The 24,125-nt window shown below is 56.9% G+C and overlaps 1 protein-coding gene across 2 annotated transcripts in view; it reads left to right on the top strand.

The window, feature by feature from the left end:
• Positions 1 to 19,071, top strand: part of SREBF2 (sterol regulatory element binding transcription factor 2) — a 46,062-nt gene extending 26,991 nt beyond the window's left edge. For both annotated transcript variants that reach the window (XM_027872709.1, XM_027872717.1), the window contains exons 9-19: positions 187 to 371; positions 2,909 to 3,185; positions 5,659 to 5,828; positions 7,161 to 7,329; positions 9,236 to 9,353; positions 10,416 to 10,525; positions 11,527 to 11,659; positions 14,153 to 14,321; positions 15,344 to 15,529; positions 16,526 to 16,637; positions 16,777 to 19,071. In XM_027872709.1, coding sequence (XP_027728510.1) covers positions 187 to 371; positions 2,909 to 3,185; positions 5,659 to 5,828; positions 7,161 to 7,329; positions 9,236 to 9,353; positions 10,416 to 10,525; positions 11,527 to 11,659; positions 14,153 to 14,321; positions 15,344 to 15,529; positions 16,526 to 16,637; positions 16,777 to 16,997 — 1,850 coding nt within the window. In that variant the 3' untranslated portion in view covers positions 16,998 to 19,071. The remainder of the gene's footprint in view (positions 1 to 186; positions 372 to 2,908; positions 3,186 to 5,658; positions 5,829 to 7,160; positions 7,330 to 9,235; positions 9,354 to 10,415; positions 10,526 to 11,526; positions 11,660 to 14,152; positions 14,322 to 15,343; positions 15,530 to 16,525; positions 16,638 to 16,776) is intronic.
• The last annotated feature ends 5,054 nt before the right edge of the window (positions 19,072 to 24,125 follow it).

Raw genomic sequence — 24,125 nt, 5'->3', positions numbered from 1 at the left:
TGGAAAATCACTGCTTTTCTCTGGGCCTCAGTTTCCTCCTCTGTCAAAGGAGGGGCAGAGTCGGTCTGGTGGCCCCTGATGAGCTTCTGCTCTTGGGCTGGGCTTTCCCTGTCCAGGTGCAGCTGGGCCTCAGTTTGCCAGTTTTTTCTTTTGTCTCTCACCCCTTTCTCCACCCTCACTCCCCAGGTGCTGGTGGCGGCTGGTTTGACTGGATGTTCCCCACCCTCCTGCTGTGGTTCTTAAACGGCACGATTGTCCTGAGCGTCTTCATTAAGCTGCTGGTGCACGGGGAGCCCGTCATCCGGATGCACTCGCGAACCTCGGTCACCTTCTGGCGTCATCGCAAGCAGGCTGACCTGGACCTGGCCAGGGTGCGTTATCCCCCTCCTTGGTTCCCAGTCATCTTGAAGGCTGTGAAGAGAAAACGCCCCTCCCTCCTTTGACAGTTGCAGGTTCACGTCTCTCCTCTGGTCTGTTCTGGGAGGGTGGCCTAGGCAAGGCCAAAGTGAGCGCTGGAGCGGGTGGTACAAGAACTTCAGGTCTGGGCCCCAGTGATGGAATTCTGTCTCTGGGACCATCGCAGACTGCCCCTTCCTGTCCCCATGACTTAGTGAGCAGAGCTCACCCGGCTCCTTCTCAGGATGGGGAAAGGAGCAGCCCAAGGTCACCGTGTGGGTGGCTGGAATGTTTTTTCAATTTTCTTGTTATAGTATGAAATATAAAAATCAACAAACTTGAACATTTCAGTATGCCCAGAACACCAGACAAGGGTTTGTGTAGAAAACTGCCCTCTGAACTGCAGCGTTTGTACGTGGGATTCCCTCTGTCCTGGGGGAGCCTCCTTCTGCTCCCTTCTGTTCATTTTTTGTGATCCACTTTTTTAGTGTCATTATGACTCCAGGGCAGAGCTGGTCTAAAAGCCAGGAAGACCTGGGGTCCACTTCTTTTGCCTCTCACTGCTCTGGTCAACTCTCTGAGACGCTTTAAGTTTCTTTTTAAAAATTTTTTTTTTCAAATAATTAATTTATTTTTAGTTTTCAACATTCATTTCCATAAGATTTTGAATTTTAAATTTTCTCTCTCTCCCGCCCCCCCTCCCAAGATGACATGGAATCTGATATCGGCTCTACTTATACATTCATATTAAGCATATTTTCACATTAGTCATGATGTATAGAAGAATGAGAGCTGTTGGGAGGAACCATGGGAAAGAAGAAATAAAACAAAACAACAAAAGAAGAGAAGAGCAAATAGTCTGCTTGGATCTGCATTCAGACTCCATAGTTCTTTCTCTGGATGTGGATAGCATTTTCCATCACGAGATGGAAATTTGGAGATGTCCTAGATCCTTGCATTACTGAGAAGGGCTAAGTCTATCAACGTTAGTCATCATACAACGTGGCTGTTACCGTGTACAATGTTCTCCTGGTTCTGCTCACTTCACTCAGCATCAGACCATTCCAGGTTTTTCTAAAGTCTGCTTTCTCATTATTTTTAATAGCACAATAATATTCCGTTACACTCATACACCACAACTTGTTCAGCCATTCGCCAATTGATGGGCATCCCCTCAATTTCCAATTCTTGGCCTCCACAAAAAGAGCTGCTCTAAATATTTTTGTACATGTGGGTCCTTTCCCCATTTGTATGATGTCTTTGGGATGCAGCCCTAGAAGTGCTATTGCTGGGTCAAAGGGTATGCACAGTTTTACCCTTTGGGCATAGTTTGAAATTGCTCTCCAGAATGGTTGGGTCAGTTCACAACTCTGAGACTCTTAAGTTTCAAAGCTGTTAACCTGCACTGGTGGAGGGGCTTACCTGGAAGTTCCCTTGTATTCCAGTGAAACCACAGGTCCAGTCCTCGTCTTTATCACTGACCCCCAACTCTTCTCCCTCCCCCCAAAAGAAAAGTCAATCCCTCCCTTGTGAGAAGTACCACCACATCAAATAAAGCCATGCAGCGGCTGTTCTGGGCCCTCCTCTCTGAGCCTCTCACTCAGGGTTGGTCACTGCCTCGATCTGAGCTCTTCCGTCTTTCCCCTATGTGTCTATGTCTCATGGTTCTCCGGGGATTTCTGCTCGCTTGCAGGGTCGTAGCTTTAGAACTGGAGACTGTGGAGGCCAGCCTCATTTTATAGATGAGGAAACAGGCCCAGACCGGGGAAGGGACCTGTCTGGGGTCAGCCAGGTGGTAAGAGTCTGAAGTCAGGTTCAGGCCCAGGTCTTCTTGATTCCGAATCCAGGTACTGTACCAAGCTGCCTCAGAGCTTGTGGCGGATGAGTCGTGGGAGCCTATACTAAGCCAGGTCCCTCCTGCTTTGGCCTTTGCAGGACTTTACATTTGTCTCGGTTGATGGTTTATCGTGTTGGTTTCAACCTGACCCTTTTCTTTCGTTCCTTCCTTCCTTCCTTCTGTGTGTGGTGGGATGCTGTCATCTGTCAGATCAACCATGAATTTGGTAACCAGTGTCTTCGTGCATGTCATTAGTAATCCAGAACCTGGGGCGGGGTGGGTAAGCCTCCAACCTTGTCCAGTAAACGTTTACTGGATACCTGCTATGCGCCTGGCATCGTCTTCAGTCGTAGGGACTCTAAGACAAAAAGCATTTCTTCCCCTGTGGCACGCTTCTAGAGACCCCCCCTTCCCGTGGTCCCTGAGCCGAGTATGATTGCCCTTTGCCCTCGGCCCTGCCTCCTCTCCTTGGCTCTCCTGAAGTTGAGATAGGCCGCCGTATAGTGTTTCCCTGATGTGCCTAGTAACCCTGTTGGCGAGGAAACAGAGGTAGCTTCCTCCTCTCCCCACTCCCGGAGAAGCTGGTCTGCAAACGGTCTTTAGTCTGATAGAGTTTTAGTAACGCTGAGCAAAACCAGGGATGACGGTATCGTCTTTTCTCCTCTCCTTCCTCAGGGGGATTTTACTGCAGCGGCCTCTAACCTGCAGACGTGCCTGTCCGTCCTGGGCCGCACGCTGCCCACCTCCCACCTGGACCTGGCCTGCAGCCTGTCCTGGAACGTGATCCGATATAGCCTGCAGAAACTGAGGCTGGTGCGCTGGCTGCTGAAGAAGATGTCGCAGCGGCGCCGCCGGGCGGCCATGGCCGCCGGTGGCTTTGAAGACGAGGCCAAGACCAGCGCTCGGGATGCTGCCTTGGCCTACCACAAGCTTCACCAGCTGCACATCACAGGTCAGGCAGAGGCCGTGGGGAGTCCTCTCCTGGGGCTTGTGTGGGCTCCGCCATCATCCTTTGTCGTGCTCCTGGTTTGGGTGGGGGAAGGCATCCCGCTCCCCGCCTGCCCGCCTGCTGCCGAGGGCTCCGGGCTCAGCCAGGTCATCTCTTGTGGCGTCGCCAGAGTTGAATGTTTGAGGTTTCCTCCCGTTTGGCTTGCTGCCTTAGCCTTTGTGGATAGAGCCAGCCCCCTGGCCCTTACTGCATTAGACCCTTCCCCCTGTCACCTTCCGCAAGACTGATGCTGCTGCCACTGAGTTTGATTTGTGTAGCGCTGGGCCTGTGCTTGTGGGGAGGCTTCAGTCCATCTGGGAGTGTTTGTTGAGAGCCTACTGCGTGCCAGGCGCTGGGCGTCTGAATACACAGGATGAAATCGTTTTCCTCTTCTCATGGGGGAGAGAGCAGATACATGTTAACATAATGTATTAGGTTGTATAGTAAATACTGTGTTAAGAATACACAGATAGACAAAGGAGTTTTGGAGGGGGATGAGGGCAAATGTCATGTGGGTGGTGGTGCGTGACGTGGGTCAGGGGAGGAGAGACTTGTGGAGGTGGGGGCGGGAGGGCATTCTGGCATGGGGAGAACAGTCCAGGCAAAGTCTGGGAGGCTGGGCATCACGTGGGAGCACGGAGGGCGGGAAGGCTGTGAGCTGGGGCCAGGCTGGGGACGGCCTTGACGCTAAGCAGAGGAGTTGATGTTGGATCCAGGAGGCAACAGGAAGCCACTGGTTGAATAAGGAGGGGAATGACTTGATCAGATCTGTACGTAAGGAAAATTCCTTTGGTAGCTGGGTGGACTGAAGTGGGGAGATTCGAGGCAGGGAGACCAGCCAGGAGGCTGCAGAGCGGTGACAAGGACTGGGACCACAGAGGGGGTGGCTAGGAGAGCCCAGAGGAGGGGTTGGGTATGAGGCGTGTCAGGAAGGTAGAAGCGGGGGGTGGGGGGGTGAGGAGTCAGGAGTGATGCCGAGGTGATGAGCAGAGGGGCCCAGCCTTGGATAGAAGAGGGGAGGGTTTGGGGGAGACATGATGGCTCTGTTTGAGACAGGTTGTTTAAAACATCTTTGGGGCGTCCGATGGGCAGATGGTGTTGTGGTGTGGAAGGTCAGGGAAGATGCTGGGGCTGGATTTCTAGATCTTGGAGTCATGCCTAGAGATGCCCGTGAATCCCGGGGGAGCTTGTCAGTGAGAGCTTGTGGAGACAGGAGAGAAGAGGACCCAGGACAGAACATGGGGGCAATACTCACGCTTAGGGGGCAGGATTTTAAAGTGTGTGTGTGTGTCTGTGTGTGTGTGTCTGTGTGCGTGCGTGTGTGCACAGGTATATATATGAACAAGTATGCAGGTTTGTATAAATGGAGCTGGGTACATACACAATCTGACAAAAAGCCTTTTCAGGTTAGGTGTGTGTGCCGGGGGCCCAGGGCCCCTGACCAGAGCCAGGCCAGCTGAGGTCCCTGCACCCCCGAAGGCTTCCCACAAAGCCCCAGTTAGGCATGCTCCTGCAGCGATCTTTCTGTAGGCTTGGCAGGGACTGACCCCAGTGGTCCAGGGCCCAGGACCCCCAGCATTTGGGGAGACGCGGCCAACACCCTCTGGTGTTTGGCTCCCGGGCCCTTCACTGGGGAATCAGGGACTGCGCCCCACCCTGGAGTTTGTTTGTTCAGATCCCTGCCTTTCCACCTGTAGAATTCCACATCTGGCCTGTATACCTGGTTGCCTCTGTCAGGCAGGAAACCTTTATTAAGCCCCTGCTGTGTGTCAGGCCCTGCCCTCGGCGCCCACGACCTTCCAGGGGTTCACAGGGACACCGGTGTAACTTGGGGTTTGAAGTGAAGTGAATTAAAGCTTGTTTTAAAGAACGATTAGCTAAGTGGAGATGTCTGTGGGTCAGGACAGGAGCCAGGGAATCCTAAAAGTTCAGAGTTGGCTGTGGGCTTCTGTGTGCATCCTGGCCTTGTGTGTATGCTGGACAGGCCCTCCGGCTGCTTGGCGAAGCCCAGGGTCATGTTTTCAGAGATGGGAGATAAATTACATGCGATTGCAAAGGAAACACAGTCACCAAAATGTTAAAAAGATCATGGACCCCGGGTTCTCACCCCTGGGCTAGGCCAGTTTACCCATGAAAACAGCCATTTTCTTTGCAGTGCAGTCAACAAGGGTTCATCTGGTCCCCACTCAAAGACTTCCTGTGAGAGGGAAACACCCCCTGTGGAGACCCCGATGACCCATCCTGCCCTGGGATTGCGAGCACTTGCTGTGTTTTTGGAGCCGCTCTAGGAACGCTGGGTTTTGTGCCTATTGGCCTTGGGTGGCCATGGGTGGGAGCCACCCCCGAGGCTGGGCTGAGCCTCCCCCGGCCCTGGAGGCCGCCCTGTGCTGCACATGTGTGGGTGGCTGGCTCTCAAGTAGATGTCCTCTTTCTGCAGGGAAGCTCCCTGCTGGCTCCGCCTGCTCCGATCTGCACATGGCCCTGTGTGCCGTGAATCTGGCCGAATGTGCCGAGGAGAAGATCCCCCCGAGTACCCAGGCCGAAATCCACCTCACGGCAGCTGTGGGGCTGAAGACCCGCTGTGGGGGCAAACTAGGCTTCTTGGCTGTGAGTACCTCAGGGCTAGGCCCCGGCCTGGTGAGCCTGCTGCGGGGGCGGGGGACGGGGGGTGGTGCCCAGGGCCCGGGGTCTTTGCCAGGCCCTGGGGGAGTTGGTGTGCCAGCTGCGCACTGCCCCCGGCACAGTCGTCGGCCCAGAGGAGCTGCTAGCGTGCGGGATCGGGCAGCTCTTTGTGGGCGATGCCAGGCCCATCTCGGGAGGCTGTGCTTGTCCAATGTACCACTTAATCTGTGGGATGGTCACCTGGTCGGCTTAGCGGCAGCTGCATGGAGCAGTGGGTGGAGCCCTGGGCCTGGAATCAGAAAGACCCGAGTTCAGATCCAGACTCAGACGCTTCCTAGCTGTGTGGCCCCAGGAAAATCATTTCACCACTGTTAGCCTCCTTTTCCTCATCTGTAGAATGGGGATAATAGTGGCACCTACCTGCCAGGGTTGTTGTGAGGTCCAGGTGAGACGGTATTTGTAAAGTGCTTAGAATGTGCTGCTGTCACCTCTTTTTCTAGTTCTGACCTCTGGGGCCAAAGCAGGCCATTCATTCAGGAGGGCCTCCATGAAGTGCCTACTGTGCGCAGCATCCTGTGGGGGAAGGGTGGGGGTAAGACACTGTCCATGCCCTAGGTGACTAAATCATGTAGCGGCCCTATGACTCCCACACCCTGGCGGCAGCTGTGACTGCCCTTGTGGGGGCTACAGAGCACCCTCCAGGCTCAGGCAAAGCAGTCCCATGAGGTGGGGTGCATGCTAAGTGTCCCAACTGGAACTTGAACCTGGGTCTCTCCTGACTTTGAGCTTGGTACTGTTCTCGATCTCAGGCTGCCTTTCTGGGAAAGGAGATGGCCTAAGCCGAGTAGCTGAGTCCCTTTGAATGTCAGCTCCCAGGTGGCTGGAGGTTCAGGGAGGGAGGCCTTCCGGCCGCCTGGGGGATCAGGGAGGGAGGCCTTCCGGCCGCTTGGGGGATCAGGGAGGGAGGCCTTCAGGCTGCCTGGGGGATCAGGGACGGAGGCCTTCAGGCCGCCTGGGGGATCAGGGACGGAGGCCTTCAGGCCACCTGGGAGTTTGCTGCTTCCCTGACCTTCCTGACTCCCCCCTCTTTCCTCGGGGCTCCTTGGGGCTGGGGGGGTCAGGGTGAGGGCAGCACAGCCTCAGCCTTGCGGGTCCAGTGTGCTTGTCCAGCCCCACGTTCACGGGTTTTGGCTTTGCCTGACCGGGCTGTCAGCCCTCCCTCCCACACATTTATTGGCAGGTTCACCCTCGGTGACCTCCGCCCCTCATCTTGTCGTGGTCCCCTCTGGGGACCCTCGTCCCACCTTCCCTTCACAGAGCTACTTCCTGAGCCGCGCCCAGAGCTTGTGTGGCCCTGAGCGGAATGCTGTTCCTGACTCCCTGCGCTGGCTCTGCCACCCCCTGGGCCAGAAGTTTTTTGTGGAGCGGAGCTGGTCGGTGAAGTCAGCCACCAAGGAGAGCCTGTACTGTGCCCCGCGGAACCCAGGTGAGAGTCTGTCTGGCCAGGATGAGAGGGGAAAGGTGGACGCCATTGGCCCTGCCGCTGGGGCCCAAGCCAGGGGCTTGGTGGCCAGAGGGCGGAGACCCATAGAACAGAAAACAAAATGAAGGAAGCAGCAATGAAGGGCCGTGGCTCAGGAGGCGTGGGAGGCCTTCTCTGTGCCACTGGCCGTTGATGAGAAAGTATGTGAACCCAGTCTGGCTCTGGACCCCTTGTCACTGGCCTTGCTCTGACCTTCCAGGCCCTGGGCAGTTGCCTTTGTCTGCCACACTGTCCTCTGTACATTAGAAACGCTCTGCTCCCTGGGTGTGAGAACATGGGCTGCCGGACGGAAGCCATGGCTTCTCCCAGGATTTCTAACGCCCCTTCAGCTCATCCTCCCTTAGGCCATGGTGCCTGTGATTCCTTCTTAAGGGCTGTGGCTACCCCCGTCCGCTCTCGGGGTCCAGGGTGGCAGACCTCCTTCAGAGGACTGAGGTGGGCCTGCAGGCTGCTGCTCCCCAGTGGCGTGTTGTGAAGCAGCCAGGCCCTGGGGGCTGCCCTCCCCTCACAAGGCTCTGCTGCCTTTCCCTTTTCCAGAGCTGGGGTTGACAGCTGCTCCCCTTGAGGCGTGGCCCATTGGGCTGTTCTCTCTGCCCCCACCGCGAGGTTGGTACCGCCATCCACCTGTCTTCTCTGCCTCTGTCCCCTTGGCGCTGTCACCACCTCCTCCACCCACCCAAGGAGGACAGCAGAGCTGGTTAGACCCAGCCCACAGTGTCTCACATGTTCAGGCTCTGTTGTAGATACTGCCTTTGAAAAGCAACGTTTCAGTGGTACACTTCTTCCTGACATCATCACCATTTCAGAGAAGAGGACAAAGAAAGAACGCTGATAAACTGTCCTTTGGGACAGTGACAGTTGACCAAAGCGTCTAATACCACGCCTCCTTCTGAGAGTGTCTACATGGTTGTGTCCCGGCACCCCCCCACCTCTTGGTGTTATTCTCTAGTCCCCACGACCTTCGTGGTTTTTTCGGTTTCTCAGAGAGAGCTGGCTTCCCTTAGCGCCGCCCTCTTAGCTCGCATAGTTCTGTTCATTGTGCGGCTTGTTGTTTGGGCCTGCTTTTGTCACTGCACGTCAGCTCCTCAGAATCTCCCTGCGTTCTCCGAATTTGTGTTGTCCAGTGACGTCTCGTCCCCTCCGCTCACTGGACTGTCCAGCCATTCCCCAGAATTTAACTTTTCCCCCGTTAACAAGCATTTATATTCTGGCACCCCCATCTCTCCACAGTAGAAAAAAAGAAACAAGCCCTTGGAACATAAGCGTGTGATTAGATAAAAACAAACTTGCGCATTGGCCGCACCCTGGAACGCGCCATCTCCGCTCCGAGCTGTCCCCAGCTGTGGCCTGCTTTCTCTCGGTCTTCTGGAATAGCCAGTGGGACTGCGTTTGTCTCTGATGTGTCTGTACAGAGGGTTCTGGTTCTGCCCCCTTGCCCCACGTCAGTGCGTAGGCATCTTCCTGGGTTTGCTGAAGCCATTCCCTCGGTCATTTCTTACAACACAGCCGTGGTCCGAGTTGTCCACGTCCCTCGATTGATGGACACGCCCTTGGTTTCCACACTGCCACTAGGAGAGCGCCATGAATACTTCTGTCCCCATGGGTCCCCTTCCGTGGCCTTTGATCTCTGTGGGGGGCAGCCTCGGGCCAAGGGCGCGTGCAGTCTGGGGGTTCCAGGGGCCCACCAGTGTCAGCACCGCCTCTCTGCCCGCCTCGTGGGGGTGGATTTCTCCCGGAGAAGGGCGGGGTTTTGTTCTGCCCTGTTGGAGGCGGTTCGTGTCCGCGCGAATCCCTGGAAAGCGTGCCTTTGAAGCAGACTAAAGGCTTGTCCGTTTCTCACCGTCGGCAGCGGACCCCATCGCACAGGTGCACCAGGCCTTCTGCAAGCACCTGCTGGAGCGAGCCGTGGATGCCCTGGTGAAGCCGCAGGCCGAGAAGGGGCGGGCCGAGCAGGACGAGGAGACCTGGTACGTGCCGGGAGTGGGAGGGCGCGGGCCTGGGCTGGGCTGTTAGGTGGTCCATCCCCGGCCTTGGGGCAGGCCCCTTTGGCGGCCGGGCACCCTGCTAAGAAGATCCAACCCGATGGAGGGGCCGGCCCCTGCTTGGGCGCAGTGCTCGCCCTCAGGGAGCTCATAGCCTCACTGGGGCAGCGACACGTGGGCACGGCCATGGTTGCTGCAGTGCCTCCGTCTCTTTCTGCATGGAGGAGGCAGCTGGGAGCTGGGCCTTAAAAGAAAAGCTCCTATGATTTCATGTGCTGCCGGTGGGCTTGCTCCCCAGGCCCAGGGACCCTTGTGTGCGGAGTTATGGAGCGGGGGAAGGGGGGCGCTGCTTGGTCAGTTTGGCTGACACGGCGGCTTCCATTTCGACAGCATTTTGAGCTTTGCAAAGCAGTGTAAGAATATTGTTTGTTATCCCACTGGATCCTGGGTAGTGTTAGTAACTCCCATTTTCCAATTGAGGAAACCGAGGTAAACAGGTGAAGTGACTTGCCCAGGGTCACACAGCTGGGGAGTATCTGAGGCCAGATTGGAACTCAGATCTTCCTGGTTCTAGGCCCGGTGCTCTATCCACTGAGCCACTTAATATATGGAGGGAGTGAAAATGAACAGTGCATATTAAGCAGCGGGGGAGCGAGAGGGTTCGGGGAAGATCCTGTGCCTCAGTTTCCTCATCTGTAAAATGAAGGGGTTGGACTTAGGGGTCTGTGAGGTCCCTGCCAGCCCTGCAGCTCTGATCCTGGCGAGGCCATGTTGTGGACGGCCTTCCGTGGCCAGCCAACCGGAGAGCTTGGGCTCGGTTGGGTAGGTGGCCCGGGGAGGTGTGCACGCAGGTGGAGCGACCGGCACTGGGCGTGGGGGGATTTCAGCCGGCAGTGGCGTGCGGGGTGACCCAGCGGGGAGCCCATTGCGCGCACAGAGCAGAGCTCTGGCCAGAGCGAGGGCCGGGTGGCCGGGGGCTTTGGGGAGGTGGGCCCAGGTCGGGGGCCCCGGCAGTCAACGCTCCTTCCTTTGGTCTCTCATCGTCAGCGAGCTGTCCAGTGCCCTGGAGTACCTGAAGCTACTGAATTCCTTTGTGGATTCTGGGGGGGTCATGGCCCCGCCTTTCACAAACAGCTCAGTGTTGAAGTCGGCACTTGGTGAGTCTCTTGGGGTTGGGGGGGTGGGGCGGGGCGGGGCGGTTTTCACCTTTCACGAGTCATTGAAGGGAGGCAGACACAGGGACACAGGGTCAGGGACAGGCTGGGCTCTTCCGACGTGCTGAGAAGGCCGTGCTCAGCTGCCATCCCCAGTGTGAAACCTGCGGAGTGAGCCGTGCCGGTGCCCCGGCTGAGGCCTCCAGGTCAGGCCGAGCCTGGCAGGGAGGGCATGTGGGACCTGGACTCCTGGGAGGGAGGCGGGTCTGAGCCTGGCATTCCGTGCCTTCAGAGGCTTCCAGCCGTTTGTCCCGTCTGTCTGCTGCCGTTCTTTGGAAGCTGGGGTCTTTAATCTTGTTTAAGGGAGCATTGGTCCCTTGGACAGTCAGTCTGGTGAGACCTCCAGGCCCCTTGTCAAGAGTCATGGTTTTGAATGTGTAAAATAAAATACCTGGGATTACCAGGCACTGATCATGCCGAAATAGTTATTGAGATATCTTCAGAAATAAGTTCATGGACTCTGTGCAAATCTGGCCACGTTCACGGACCCCTGGTTAAGAAATCCCTGTTTTGGGGGATAGACTTTGAATAGTTTAAAATAAATTAAGTATTACTAATGAAATAAATAAAACCATTTAAGTATATTTTTAAGGTGCTTAAGTCGCCTGGAGCTTAAAAGGCCTTGGAGATTTTTTGGCTCCCCGCTTTCACAGCTCTTTTGCGTGGCCACGCGCACATGCTTAAGGCCCCCTCCTCTCCTCGAGCTCCGGCCTTAGGATGAGGCATTCGGGGAACAACGAAGCGTCCTCAGGCACAAGCCCCGGCCGTTCTGTCCTTTAGGCTGATGTCCGTGCTGCGTGGGGTTCACGGAACAACCGGGGACCGTGTAGGCCACTGCGTCGGCTGCTCATGACGAGGCCCTCGCTCTCATCCGTGCGATGAGGTGACCTGGGCACGAATGTGCTGTCGTAACCGACCACCTGTCCTTGCTGTTCCTCATCCAGGCCCAGACGTCATCTGCAGGTGGTGGGCGGCCGCAGTCTGGATGGCCGTTGGCTGGCTTCAAGGGGACGATGCCACCGTGCGCTCACGGTTCACTGAAGTGGAGCGGATCCCCAAACCCCTAGAAATGGCTGAGTGCGTGTGTGGTCTGTGGCGTTGGGAGGGGGGCACGGGAGGAAGGAGATGCTCACTCAGCTGAGCTGGGGTAGGAGGAGTCGGGGCTGGCTGCCGCTGGGCGCCCAGAGGAACTGCTGGGATGTTGGGGTGCTGAGACTCTCATTTGAAAGAATAAACCCAATCCCCTAGGTGTAGCTAATGGAAGTGAAGGTGCATAATGAGAGGGACCCATCAGCTTGGCACAGCCCAGTAAGGAGAGGGCCAGGCCGCAGGGGCTCAGAAGGAGCTGAGCTCGGCCCTTCCCGGCCATTGGGACGGAGCTGAAGGGGGTGGTGGGGGGAGATCGAAGACGACCTCCTCGGCAGACACCTGAGATGCTTTGGCTCCGTGGGCAGCCCCAGCACCCTGGAAAGAACCAGCTTGGACTCTGCCGTGATTGAGCTTCCCCAGACTCTGAGTCGTCCATCTGAGATCTGGAGGGCGACCCCGAGGTCGAGGCCGGCGGGCCTCAGAGCGGCTGGGCCATAGGAAGCCACGTGATGGCACCGTGGCCCCCGGCTGTCTTGGTAGAGAGAAAGGGCCTCCATCCGACTGACCAGGCTCTGGGTGTTGCCAGCACGGTCAGAGCATCGACGCGGTGTCCAGCCAGCTCGAGCCACACCCAGCCAAGAAGGTTTCTGCCGAAAAGGAGGGCGGGCAGGCTAGGAGTAGCGCTGTGGTATTGGGTTGGGGGCTTTAAGCTGTCATAAGGAAAAGCGAGTCAAAGACTGGAGAGGATGGTGGTCGATGAGGAGCTTTGGCCAAGGAAAGGGTTTCTTGGAAGTGGAGGATGGAGTCAGGAGGGCCGGTGGCTCTTGGTCCCCAAGAGACGAGACTAGGAAGAGAGCAGCCGGCACTTGAGAAGGCGGCCCCACGGCCGAGGCACCCGTGACCCCGGGCCAGGCACGTCGTCCCTTTGAGGGGGACGCGGCATCTCATCTGTAAAGTGCTGGGCATAGACCAGGACCCGGTGAATGCTCAGGGACCCTGAGGTCCATTCCAGCTCTGAATCTATGAAGAAGGGCAGCTTTTCTGATGTGCAAAATACAGAAAAGAATGAAGTCTGCAAACCAGAAACAGCCCGGTGAACTTGACCCTGGTTCCTGGAAAGAATTTCAACTGTTTAAGGGAGATTGCTGAGCCGCTCGTCCCAGACTTGGGACGGTTTGGGAGACGCGGAGAGCTGTAGGCTGGGCCACCGCTCAGCTGATGCCCCTTGGAGTCCCTGCGTCGTCAGGCTGGGTCAACGTTGGGCTTGCCCGGCCTCCACTGGTTCAGTGACCTGCCAGCTGGGTGAGGTGGGTGGGGCTGGACAGCCGTCGAACCCAGGAGGACCGAAGGAGATTAAATGGAACAGATGGGAATGTGAAGGCTTCACAAGTACAAGATGGGGCTAGCCGGCGGGCGACGTGAGAACCGTCCGGGGATGTTCGTGGTGGTTGTGAGTTGGTGTGGGGGTCCAGCAGGCAGGAAGGCTCATGCCGTCTGAGGCTGTTCTGAGATGCTCTGAAGCCTCCAGGATGTCTGAGGTAGGGAAGGACCACGACCAGCCAGAAGCATCCTGAGGAGAGCGGCCGGCCCCAGGCTGGTGCCACGTGAGCCCTGGCTGAAGTGAAGACCTGGAAGGGATGTGGTCTCTGTCCTCAGGACGCGGTGAAGAGGACGCGGTCTTCCGCACGCCCAGGCAGCCGGGCCAGAAGGGAAGAGGGCCAGACGTTGAGGAGCGGTCTCGTTAGCCCCTGGTTGGCAGAGCGCTTGACCTAGAAACAGTCCTGATAACGCGAGCTGTTCGAGAATGGGGCAGGCAGCCCCGGGAGGTGGTGTTGCTCCTTCCTCGGAGGGCATCGGGTCGAGGTTGGACGTCCACTTGGGACAGAGGGAGGACACTGGTGTTCACACGGGGGTGACCAGATTACTGGAGGTTACAGCAGGTGACGGCGCCCCCACTGTCACTGTTAGCCTGATGGCTGAACGACCAATCTGCTGAGACACGGGCAGTGAGATCCGTGGGGCAGAGCCCCGTCCTCCAGCCGCTAGACCGGCACTTTCCCCTCAGAGCCCGCACCTGTGTTTTGGTAGAATTTCCTCCCGGTGGGGGCTGCCTCTGGAGGGAGTGAGCTCCTCGCACCGAGGTCCCGAGAGACTCTCTGTCTTAGCTGGGGGTGTCATGCCTCAGGTGGGGGTGTTTCAGCGCACCGTCTCCCCTGGCTTCATGCTCTGCGGCCTGTCTCCCGTGGGTGACTCGCAGAGATGGAGGCAGACTCCTGGGTGCACTTGGGAAGTGGGGGGCCAGTACCCACAATGCTCAGCGGAGGGCCCAGGGCGTTGGAGCTGTGCCCGTCCTCTTGGCTGGGCAGCGTTCATCAGCGGCTCCTTCGTTTTGAGTCTTTGCCGGGAGGGGCGGGGGAGGGGAAGGGAGCCCCTGAAGAGGCTGAGAGGAACCCCCCGCTCTGTTTCCTGCCCCCCTCCCAGGAGCTCCCTCGTGAAGGCTGTCCTCCACGCCTGCCGGGCCATGCACGCCTCGCTCTCGGGGAAGGCCGAGGCACAGCAGAGTTCCTTCGGACACTGCGAGAGGGCCAGCGGCCACCTCTGGGGCAGCCTCAACGTCGGCGGCACGGCCTCCGACGCAGGACTCACCCACGTAAGGCTCCGGGAGAAGCCCCGCCTCAGGCCCCACCCCCTCCCCCTGCTCCCCAGTCCCAGCAGAGGAGACCGGGGCACGTAGCCATTGGGGCAGCCGGGCACGGCCTCCTCGCCTCGCCCGGGGTGGGCAGGGCTCCCCTGCGAGCGGCTGTGGTGCATTGTGGTTGCATTGCACGTCGTGTCGGGGCCGTGCAATGTTCCCACAGTGCATCCCAGAGGCCCGCGCTGCCGCCGCCGCCGCCGCCGCCACCACCTCCTCTCCTGAGCTCTCCCAGGCCAGCCCTGGTGAGGTGGCGCTTTGGGGGAGCTGGCAGAGGCCCAGAAGGCTTAGACCTGAGCCTGCTGATGGGGCCAGGGGCCGAGCAAAGGGAAACCTTCCCAGAATGGGGGGCGTGGTCGCGTAGCAGAGTGCCCGCCTGGGTGAGGCGTGACAGCCTCCCTGTGTAGGGACGCCCCAAGAGTAGCCCGGAGCGGACCCTGCCTGGCCTCCCATTACCACCACCCCCCCCCCCCACACACACACGCCAGGGTGTGGAGGCTGCCCCATGCTGCCCCTAGGGCTGCAGAGCCTCCATCTGCTGGACCTGAACTCTTGTGCCTGGGTGCAGAACGGGGTGTCCTTGTGTGGGGAGATGTCTGTACAGAAGCTGTTGGTGAGGTGGGCGAGAAGCAGCTGGGGGCATCTATCCACGAAGGAGGAAGAGGAGGAGGCCACCTCTAGAGCCCGGGCCCTGCCGCCTCCCGCCCTCCCCAGGACAAGCCCCAATGTGGCCTCCCGACTCACTGGCCAGTCCTCAGTCTAAGCCAGCGCCAGTCTGTTTGCTGCTGGTGCTGGCGTAGACTGGTTGGTTGTCTGGTCTGACCAGGCTCCCTTGGAGAGGAGCGTGCCCAGGGCCGGGCCCCAAAGCCCTTAACCTGGTCGGCCTCTGTCCCCTCGCCCACAAGCTGCCTCCTGGGTTCTGGGCACTCTGGTCTGGGCCGGGCTGCTCACCGCTTTCCCGCCTTTTTGGCCCCCTGCAGGTGGTCCAGCTGCTGACCTGTGACCTGCTGTTGTCCCTGCGGACTGCCCTGTGGCAGAAGCAGGCGGGCTCCAGCCCCGCCCTGGGAGAGACCTGCCATGCCTCCGCCCCCGAGCTCACAGGTTTCCAGAGGGATCTGGGCAGCCTGCGCAGGCTGGCGCACAGCTTCCGGCCGGCCTATCGAAAAGTAAGGACCAGGGGCCCTCCTCCCTTCCCCCTGGGCCAAGTGGGCCTGCGTCTGGGGGTCTGGTCTGGCTGCCTTAGGAGGGAGAGGATGGCCTGGCAGATTGTTACCGCAGTAGTGATCAGAGGGTGCCCAGCACAGCATGAGCACCCTGGGGTGCAGGAGAAGAGGGAAGGGCTGTAGGGCAGTGAACCAGCCTTGGCTCTGAATCCTCACTATGCCACCTGCCAGCTGTGTGTCCAGGGCAAGCCACTTCACCTGAGAGCCTCAGTTTCCCTGTCTGTAAAACGAGTTTAATGATCTCTGTGCCGCCTGCCTCGTGTGTGTTGTGAGGAGACTGTCTGCCCTCTGAGCCTCAGTTTCCCCATCTGTAAAACCAGTTTGGTGATCTCTGTAGCCCCCTGTGAGGAAGCTTCTGCAGACTGAGCGCCAATCTGAGCCCAGGAGCCCAGGCCTTTGCTCCAGGATCATTGTCTGGTCCTTGTATGACTCGTAAATGTGAATTTTTAAGTGCCAGTGGCCCCTTTGGCCATAGCAGTAATCTCACCCAATCCATACACAGTGGGGCAGGGAGGCCCCTGGGGACCTCAGGGCTGGCTCTGGGGCAGGCTGGCCCAGTGGGCATCCCCAGCGGAGCTCCAAGGGGGTGGAGTAGGAAAGGGAGCCCGGTGATTTCATGGAGGACAGCAGGAGGTTGGCCTCGTGAATAACCATGAGCCCCTGCTTCGGCTCACCTGGGGTCCTAAGAAGGCAGCAGGAAAGAGGCCAGTACAGCCTTTCATTTGACAGAAGAGGAGATGCCGTCCCCTCCCTTACACTGAATGACCTTTGGCCTCCTCCACTTTGACGATTCTCCCACGGGTGCTGGCGTTTTTAAAGAGCTCTGTGGGAGGAGCGCAGGCCTCTTGGGGGTGGTGTAGGAGAGATGCTGGAGAGTGAACTGGAAGGCCCTGGACGTGTCCTTGCTCAGGCTCAGGTGTCCCCCCTCCCGTCCCCCAGGTGTTCCTGCATGAGGCCACCGTGCGCCTGATGGCCGGCGCCAGCCCCACCCGCACCCACCAGCTGTTGGAGCACAGCCTGAGGCGCCGCACGGCCCAGACCACCAAGCACGGTGAGACAGTCTCGGTCCTCTCAGGGCGGGAAGGGCCCACCTGGGGGGAGGAGGACAGCCCCCCGGAGGCTCTTGGCAGGGAGGGGGGTGGGTGTCAGATCCCGAGGCTGATCTGGGGTCCTTCCCTCCCTCCCTGCAGGAGAGGTGGATGCCCTGCCTGGGCAGCGAGAACGGGCCACTGCCATCCTGCTGGCCTGCCGGCACCTGCCCTTGTCCTTCCTGTCGTCCCCGGGACAGCGGGCGGTGCTGCTGGCAGAAGCTGCCCGGACCCTCGAGAAAGTCGGAGACAAACGTTCCTGCAGTGACTGCCAACAGATGATCGTCAAGCTGAGCGGGGGCACTGCCATCGCGGCCTCCTAACCCAGCCCCTGCCTCCCCTTCCTCCTCTGCTCAGACCCTCTCCTGTCCTGTCCCAGTCTATGCCACCTGAACCCCTTGCTTGCACCTTCTGAGCCAAGGGGCTTGGGGCTTGTGGGCTGCTGGTCGTTGCCACCTCTGCTGCCAGCTTTTGCCCAGCTATCCCTCCCTTGGGCTCCTCTAATCTGGGACCACCCAGGAAACTTGAAGAGATTCATCTTTCGTTGAGGAAGGAGATTCTAGTGGTCTGGTGCCCGGAGTGGGGCCTGGAGGAGAGACCAGGGGGCAGTAGGCAAGCCACAGGAGAAGGGGGGTGCAGGTGCAGGGAGGGGCCCTCCCTGCAGCCCCCAGGCCCTCCAGGCATCCCTCAGTCCATCCGTGCCAGGCCAGGGCCGCTGCGGGTGCCTGTCAAAGTACGTGTTTTGGAAACACGACGGTTTTTACTCTGGCTTTGTGTGTTTGGTTTGCTGAGCCGTTCGGGGTGTGGTAGCCCCCTCTTTCTCTCGCTCTCTGTCTCCTCTCCTGTCTGACATAGCTGTTAGTTGTTTTTCCTGTATTAGAAGCGATAGCTGTTGGGGGTGAGTGTGGTAGTGCAGAGCCCAGCTCCTGGGGAGTCGCAGAAATGGGGGTGAGGGGCAAGGGGAGGCAGTCCTCAGGGCAAACATGAAATAAAATCGTCTTTTTTTAATTTTCTAAAAAAACAAAATGGTATCCTCCTTAATCGTCTTCCTCCTTCCCTGCCTGTCTCTTTCTCCTGGGCTCTCTGTACTTGCCAGGGCCATCAGGGTCCGAGTGGCTGCTAAGGGGGGAGGGCACCTTGGAGGGTAGTGGGATGGCCCCATGGCACTGTCAGTGGAACCATCCGGATGGTGGGCCAGGGGTCTCATTCCCACTCCTTGGGGACCCTGGTCCTTATTCTGATCTTAGCCCAAATTCTTCAGTGACTGTGACTTGTCTCTGGTGTGCCCAGCTGCTCCCCTGGGCCTGTGCCCCCACCCAGGCCTCTTGGCTCTAGAATGGGCGGGAAGGAGGCTGGAGGAGTGTGCCCAGCAGGGCCCACCTCTTGGGACAAAGATGCTATTTTCTTCCCATCTCGGTCAGGGCAGCGGCCCAGGACTAGCTTTGTCCTGGTTGGGGGAGGCCAGGGTTTGTGTGCCGTCAGATGGAGCATCACAGACATGTCCAACGGGCACTAGCGCCTGGCCATCTTCACCCACAATCACAGGGTTACTGGATCGCCAGGAACCCTTGGGTAGAAGGCCCTTCTGGGGTAGGTTTGTCCCTATCATGCTGGAAGGCCTGGCCATCCTGCGGCTTGGGAGACCTTGTCTCCTGGTTGCTGGCAGTGACCAAATGCCCTTGAGAACCACAAACCTGTCGCTTTGGTTTCACCGTGGACCAGACACCTTCCTTGGAGCCTTGGTCACCTGGGGGGTCAGTCGGTAGCCACTTCCTAGAGGGCATTTGGTGTCCAGCAGCCTCAGGCTTAAGGGAGGGAAGGAGGTCTGGGAAATAGTGCCCAACCCCACCTCCTGGGAGTGTCCAGAGGCAGGATTGGGGCTCAGGGAAGACTGGGTTGAGCCAGCCCCTTAAGGGAAGGTGGTGGGATCTAGCCCTTCCAGCGTGGAGGGGACAGTCCCGTGTGGGACCCTCGGCCGTCACTGCCTTCAATACTTTGGCGGAGGGTCCAAGCAGAGCCTGCTGGCTACTCAGGAGGCATGATAGAGGAAATGGAACCTTGTCCTGGCCAAGGGGCCACCCAGGCCACCTGATGTCCTTGCTGATTTCTCTTTCTCCCATGTCAGGCGTCTCCCCAGCCCGCTGACCACGTGGAGGGGCTGTGGACCTGTTTTGTATTTTGTGTTATTTATGGGTTCAGCGCCAGTCCCGTTTGTTTTATTGTGTGTACATATGTGCCTTGTTTGGGGTGAGGGGTGGGGGCAGGCTTGTGTGTTGGAACTGGGGGGCTGTTTAGCCCCCCCAAGGAAGGCTGGGGGCTCAGCTCCCTGGAGAGACCTTTTTTATGTTTAATCATGCACCTTGTCTGGGATGGTCAATAAACACAGCTTGGTCTCACCGGCTGCTCCGTGTGGGGGTGTCTCTGTGTGCGTGTACTGTGCCCTCTCTACCCCGGCCGAGGCCTGGTTTCCCTGAGATCCGTAGATTTGGGCCCAGGAGGCCTCGCGATTGCCTTGTCTAGCCTCTCATTCCAGGATGTTAAGTGATTCCCGAGGCCACACAGCAGGCGTCCCAGCCACTGGCCTGGGGCCCATGACTGGGTCCCAGCAGGGGCCCTAAGTTCTCTTTGTGTCTGACCCAAGCCTTTCCTGCTGCGGTTTGAACCTGTTTCCTCTTTGTTTTGTGTTCTCTGAGATGCGGAGATAGTTGGCCCTCAGCCTGGAGGCCCCAGCCCAGGAAAGTTCTCGCCCTTTGGCCTTTTCTGTGCTGCGGCTCCCCGGCCTGAGAGGCCAGGCAAGGGCTCTGAAGACAGGAGTGAATTGGGTTGAGTACCTGGAGACAGAATGGTGTATGTAGGGGTATAGGCAGGCACTACCGGGATCCCTCTCTCAAAGTCAGGTGACTAGCTCAGCTCCAAAGAAAACCTGTATCCTGGACCTAATTTTGCCAGGGGGTCCTAGATAGAGAGCTTGAAGGGACTGTTGAGCCCAGGGGCCCAGCCTCCTCATTTCACAGAAGAGGAAACAGGAAACTGGATTTGAACTCAAGTCCTCCTGACTCCCGAACCAGGAGTGAAGCAGCGACTGTGGGAATATTACACGATTCAAGTTAGCTAGCTAGTGTTAGTTGCAAGTTAAGTCACTATACTAGGTCTATTAAGTGACACAGAAATATTTTTTATTATTATTTATTTATTTTTATTAATTTATTTTTTGTTTTCAACATCATTTCCATAAGCTTTTGAGTTTTAAGTTTTCAGCCCGGCCCCAGACGGTCTGCAATCTGATGGAGGCTCTACATATCCATTCCTATTAAACATTTTCACATTTTTTAATGGAAATGTCATGTTTTAAGGAAGAATTAGAACCAATAGGAGGAACCACCAGAGAGAGGAAACAAAACAGAAGGAAAAAAAGCAAATAGTCTGCTTCGATCTGCATTCAGACTGCATAGTTCTTTCTCTAGATGTGGTTAGCATTATCCATCATGAGTCTTTTAGAAACAAAATTTTTAAAAATCCGCCTTCAAACTTACATTCTACTGGGAAGTACGGGGAAAGAAGTTTCCCACAGGCCTGAAGGAGGCCAAGGATTATTTTTTTTTTTAAGGCAGTTGGGGTTAAGTGACTTGCCCAGGGTCACACAACTAGCAAGTGTCACACGGTTGGTCCGAGATCGGATTTGAACTCGGGTCCTCCTGACTTCAAGGCCGGTGCTCTATCCACTGCGCTACCTAGCTGCCCTTGGGAAGCCAAGGATTCTAAGGCAGCAGGGAGGGTACTCCTTCCACGGAGGGGGGTACAACAGTCTGGGCAGAGGCCTGGAGGCCAGAGATGTTGCAGAGAGCAGGCCTACTGACGTGGTACTAAATATGAAATGCATCTGGGAGGATGGACTGAACCAGAAGATTGTGGAGGCCTTTGAACACCGGCCTGAGGAGTTGGATTTTTCCCCGGGGGGCGCTTGTTAGGAGCCACTGAAGATTCACGAGCAGGGTAGTGACACCATCAGCCCTGAGTCTTGAGAGGGAAGCGACCAGGCATGCTCGAGTTTGTAACAAATGCTGAATGTAAGATCTTCCTAGGGCAGGGACCGTCTTCATCCTTTGTACTGCCAGGTGCTTGGCGCTGCACGTGCTAAGTAGGAGCTTTAATAAACGCTCACCATTGTGGATGCGAAAGGGAGATGGATGGGTGGATATAGCGTCCACCCTAGGCTCCTGGAGGGCCAAGTTCCAAAGAGGTCAGAGAGTGGCCTGGGTGGTGATGCAAATGATTCAGATAAGGAAAAAAGAGTGTGGGGAGGGGGAGGATTCTAAAGAAGCCGGTGTCTTTGGCTGCTCCAGGGCTCTGACCTCAAGTCCTGAAAGGCTGTGCAGAGGAGGTGGAAACCCAGCAGGGCCCTGTGAGAGGCCCTCCCAAGCCCTCTTGACCAGCTAGTGTCTGCCCCAAGGACTTCTGGTTAAGAATTTTTTTTTTTAAAGCATCACTGGAAGGATTTTCCTATTTAACCTGGGAAAGGGAAGAGATGGAGGAGATATATGTTGTTGATTTTTAACATTTGAAGGGTTGGCGAGTAGGTGAGATGGTCATCTAGATACTTCTTTCTGCCGTCCCCCCAAAAACCGCGCAGTACTGGGAATAGCAGGTGGATGTTTCAAAGGCCAAAATAAAGATCACCTTTCTGAAGATTGAAACCGTCCAGGGGCAGCTAGGTGGCGCAGTGGATAGAGCGCTGGCCCTGAAGTCAGGAGGACCTGAGTTCAAATCCGGCCTCAGACCAAACACTTGACACTTATTAGCTGTGTGACCTTGGGCAAGTCACTGAACCCCAATTGCCTTAAAAAAAAAAAGAAAGAAAGACACTGTTCAGTACTACAATGGGTCATTTCAGTGGGTAGCTGAGCCACAGGACAGGGTCAGGTCAAAGCTAGATGACCGCTTGTAGGACATCAGTCAATCATTTATTATTAAGGGCCTACTGTGTACGGGGGAGATGGTCTAAAAGTCCCAATTTCTCGCCCTAAGTTGGAGTCCTGTATTTCTGACCGCCTGTTGGACAGCCCCCAAAGCTGGAAAGAGTGGCCCGGGGCTGGTGGGAGGGAGCAGAGGCGTGTCTTTGTCCAAGGGTCTGGAAGGCTCCCTTCTAATTCAGAGATTCTGTAAATTCACCAGCTGCTCCCTGCCCCCCACCCAACTTTCCTGGCCTCTTTTCCAGCTTCCACCTTTCTGTTAACGGAGCCGGCAGGCTCACTCAGGCCCAAGCCACCTGAATCCTGCATAGGATCATAGATTTTGGAGGAAGTCTGATCCAACCCCCTCATTTTACACATAAGAACATCGAGTCCCAGAGAGGGTGAGAGGTTTTTCCACCGTCACCCAGGTGGTGGAGTTGGTATTTGAACCTGCGTCCCCTGACTCCAAATGCAGCATTTTCTCCACATGTTAGAGGGCAAGGACTGTGTTTTGCCTCTTTTTGTATCCCCAGAGTTTAGCCCAGAGCCTGGCATGTAGTAGGCACTTAATTAGTGCCGTCTTCCATCTTCCTCCCCAAGCACGCATTGGATTTCGGTGACCCAGAGCGGTGGGCGTCGTGAGCCGCACTCTGTCTTCCAGGGCGGTGACAGCAGCCTTCTCATTGCCTCCCCGCTTCCAGCCTCCCCTCTCCAGCACAGCACATGGTTGCCAGAATCATCTTTCTAAATCGCAAGCTGATGCATGTCAGTCCAGAAACCTCCCGTGACTTCCTCTTGCCTCCAGGATAAAATGTGCATTTCTTTTGTAACGTTACTTCTCTTTATGCCCGTCTTCCAGCTATTAGCTGTTAGACCATTAGCTGTTCCCTGGCGTTGATCTGGCCCTTCTCACCTCCTCACATGGCCCCCGTGACTTCCATCCCTAGAATGGGGAGGGGGGCCCTCTTTCCTCACCTTTGCCTGTTGAAACCAGGCAGAATTGGAAGGGCCTTGCAGAGACCACCTGCTCCAGCTTGCTCAAGGGCACACAGATAGTAGGTGTCGGAGGTGGGATTCGAACCCAGGCCCTCCAGTGCCAAGTCATCCTTCCTTGGTTGTCATACCAGCTCAGGGACTACTTCTGTCCCACTCGTCTGTATGGTGTGTTAGGCAGGTCTATATTAGTGAGCAGCTAGGGGTCTCCAGAGTGCACAGGGTGCTGGCCTGGTGTCTGGAAGACTCATCTTCCTGAGTTCAAATCTAGCCCCCAGACACTTCCTAGCTGTGTGACCCTGGGCAAGTCACTTCACCCCACCTGCCTCAGTTTCCTTATCTGTGAAATGAGCTGGAGAAGGAAATGGCAAACCACTGCAGTGTCTCTGCCAAGAAAACCCCAAATGGGCTCACAGAGAGTCAGACATGACTGAAAAACAACTGACCTCTCTAAGGCCCTACTAGACTGCAAGCTTCAGGAGGGCTGGGAGCCTGTTTTCTGTAAACATTGTACCTCTCCCCAAAGCCTGAAATGGAGGTGCTTGATAAGAATTGGCTGAATGGAACAGGCAGGTGTCATGATTTGAGAGGAGTTTGGACTGGCTGATCTCTGAGCTGTCTTCCACGGCTTAAGGTTCCATGGATTGGTGTGGCGCAATGGAGGAGCTCTGGTACTCGCTCATCTGTGTGACCCCCAGGAAGTCATTATGCCTTCTTGGGCCTCAGTTTCCTCATTTGGAAAATGACCCGAAGTCTTATTTTGCAGAGAAGAAAGGTGAGGTTTGGAGAGGTCACGGAGCTGACCTCCCATTGCCCTCCCAAGGTGGTCTCTCATGCCCACACAGTCTTGCCTGGGTCTTGGGCTCCATCATGCCCAAAGGCGTCTCGACTGGAAGGGGTGAGGCGTGACCGGCTGGGTAGCCACTCCCTCCATTCTCCGAAATCTACAGCCACCTTGGCCCAGGCTCTTCCCAGACGGGACATCCCTTGAGGGAGGGGTGCTTGTTGGTGGGGAGGGCAGGGTCCTGCAGGGAGCCCGTGAGTAATAAGTGTTGTCCTATTGACTCACGAAGCCTACCTGAACTGACGTCCCGGCGCTGGCCTCACTCTGGTGTATTGATATCAGTAGCCACCAGGGGGCAGCAGATCCCCAAGTATCCAGAGACACATTAAAGTCCCTATCCAGTGCCTGAACCTTCTGGCCAATGTTTAAGAACCCAGCCCACCTTGAGGGCCTGTGGTCACCCAGGAGTTATTTCTGTGCTTTCATTAAGTCACAGAATGCCAGGACGAGGAGATTCCTTAGAACTCAGACAGTCAGAGCTGGAAGGGGCCTTAGAACAGAGGATGTTAGAGCTGGGAGGTGGCCTTAGAACAGGGGATGTCAGGGCTGGGAGGGACCTTAGAACAGGGAAGGTCAGGGCTGGGAGGGAGCTTAGAACAGAAAATGTGAAGGCTAGGGGGGAGCTTAGAACAGGGAAGGTCAGGGCTGGGAGGGAGCTTAGA

This window comes from Vombatus ursinus, unplaced genomic scaffold, assembly GCF_900497805.2.
Source record: "Vombatus ursinus unplaced genomic scaffold, bare-nosed wombat genome assembly UNPS02003292.1, whole genome shotgun sequence".
NCBI lineage: Eukaryota > Metazoa > Chordata > Mammalia > Diprotodontia > Vombatidae > Vombatus > Vombatus ursinus.
Note: the sequence above shows the minus strand (reverse complement) of the source record. Positions and strands in the feature narration are given on the sequence as shown.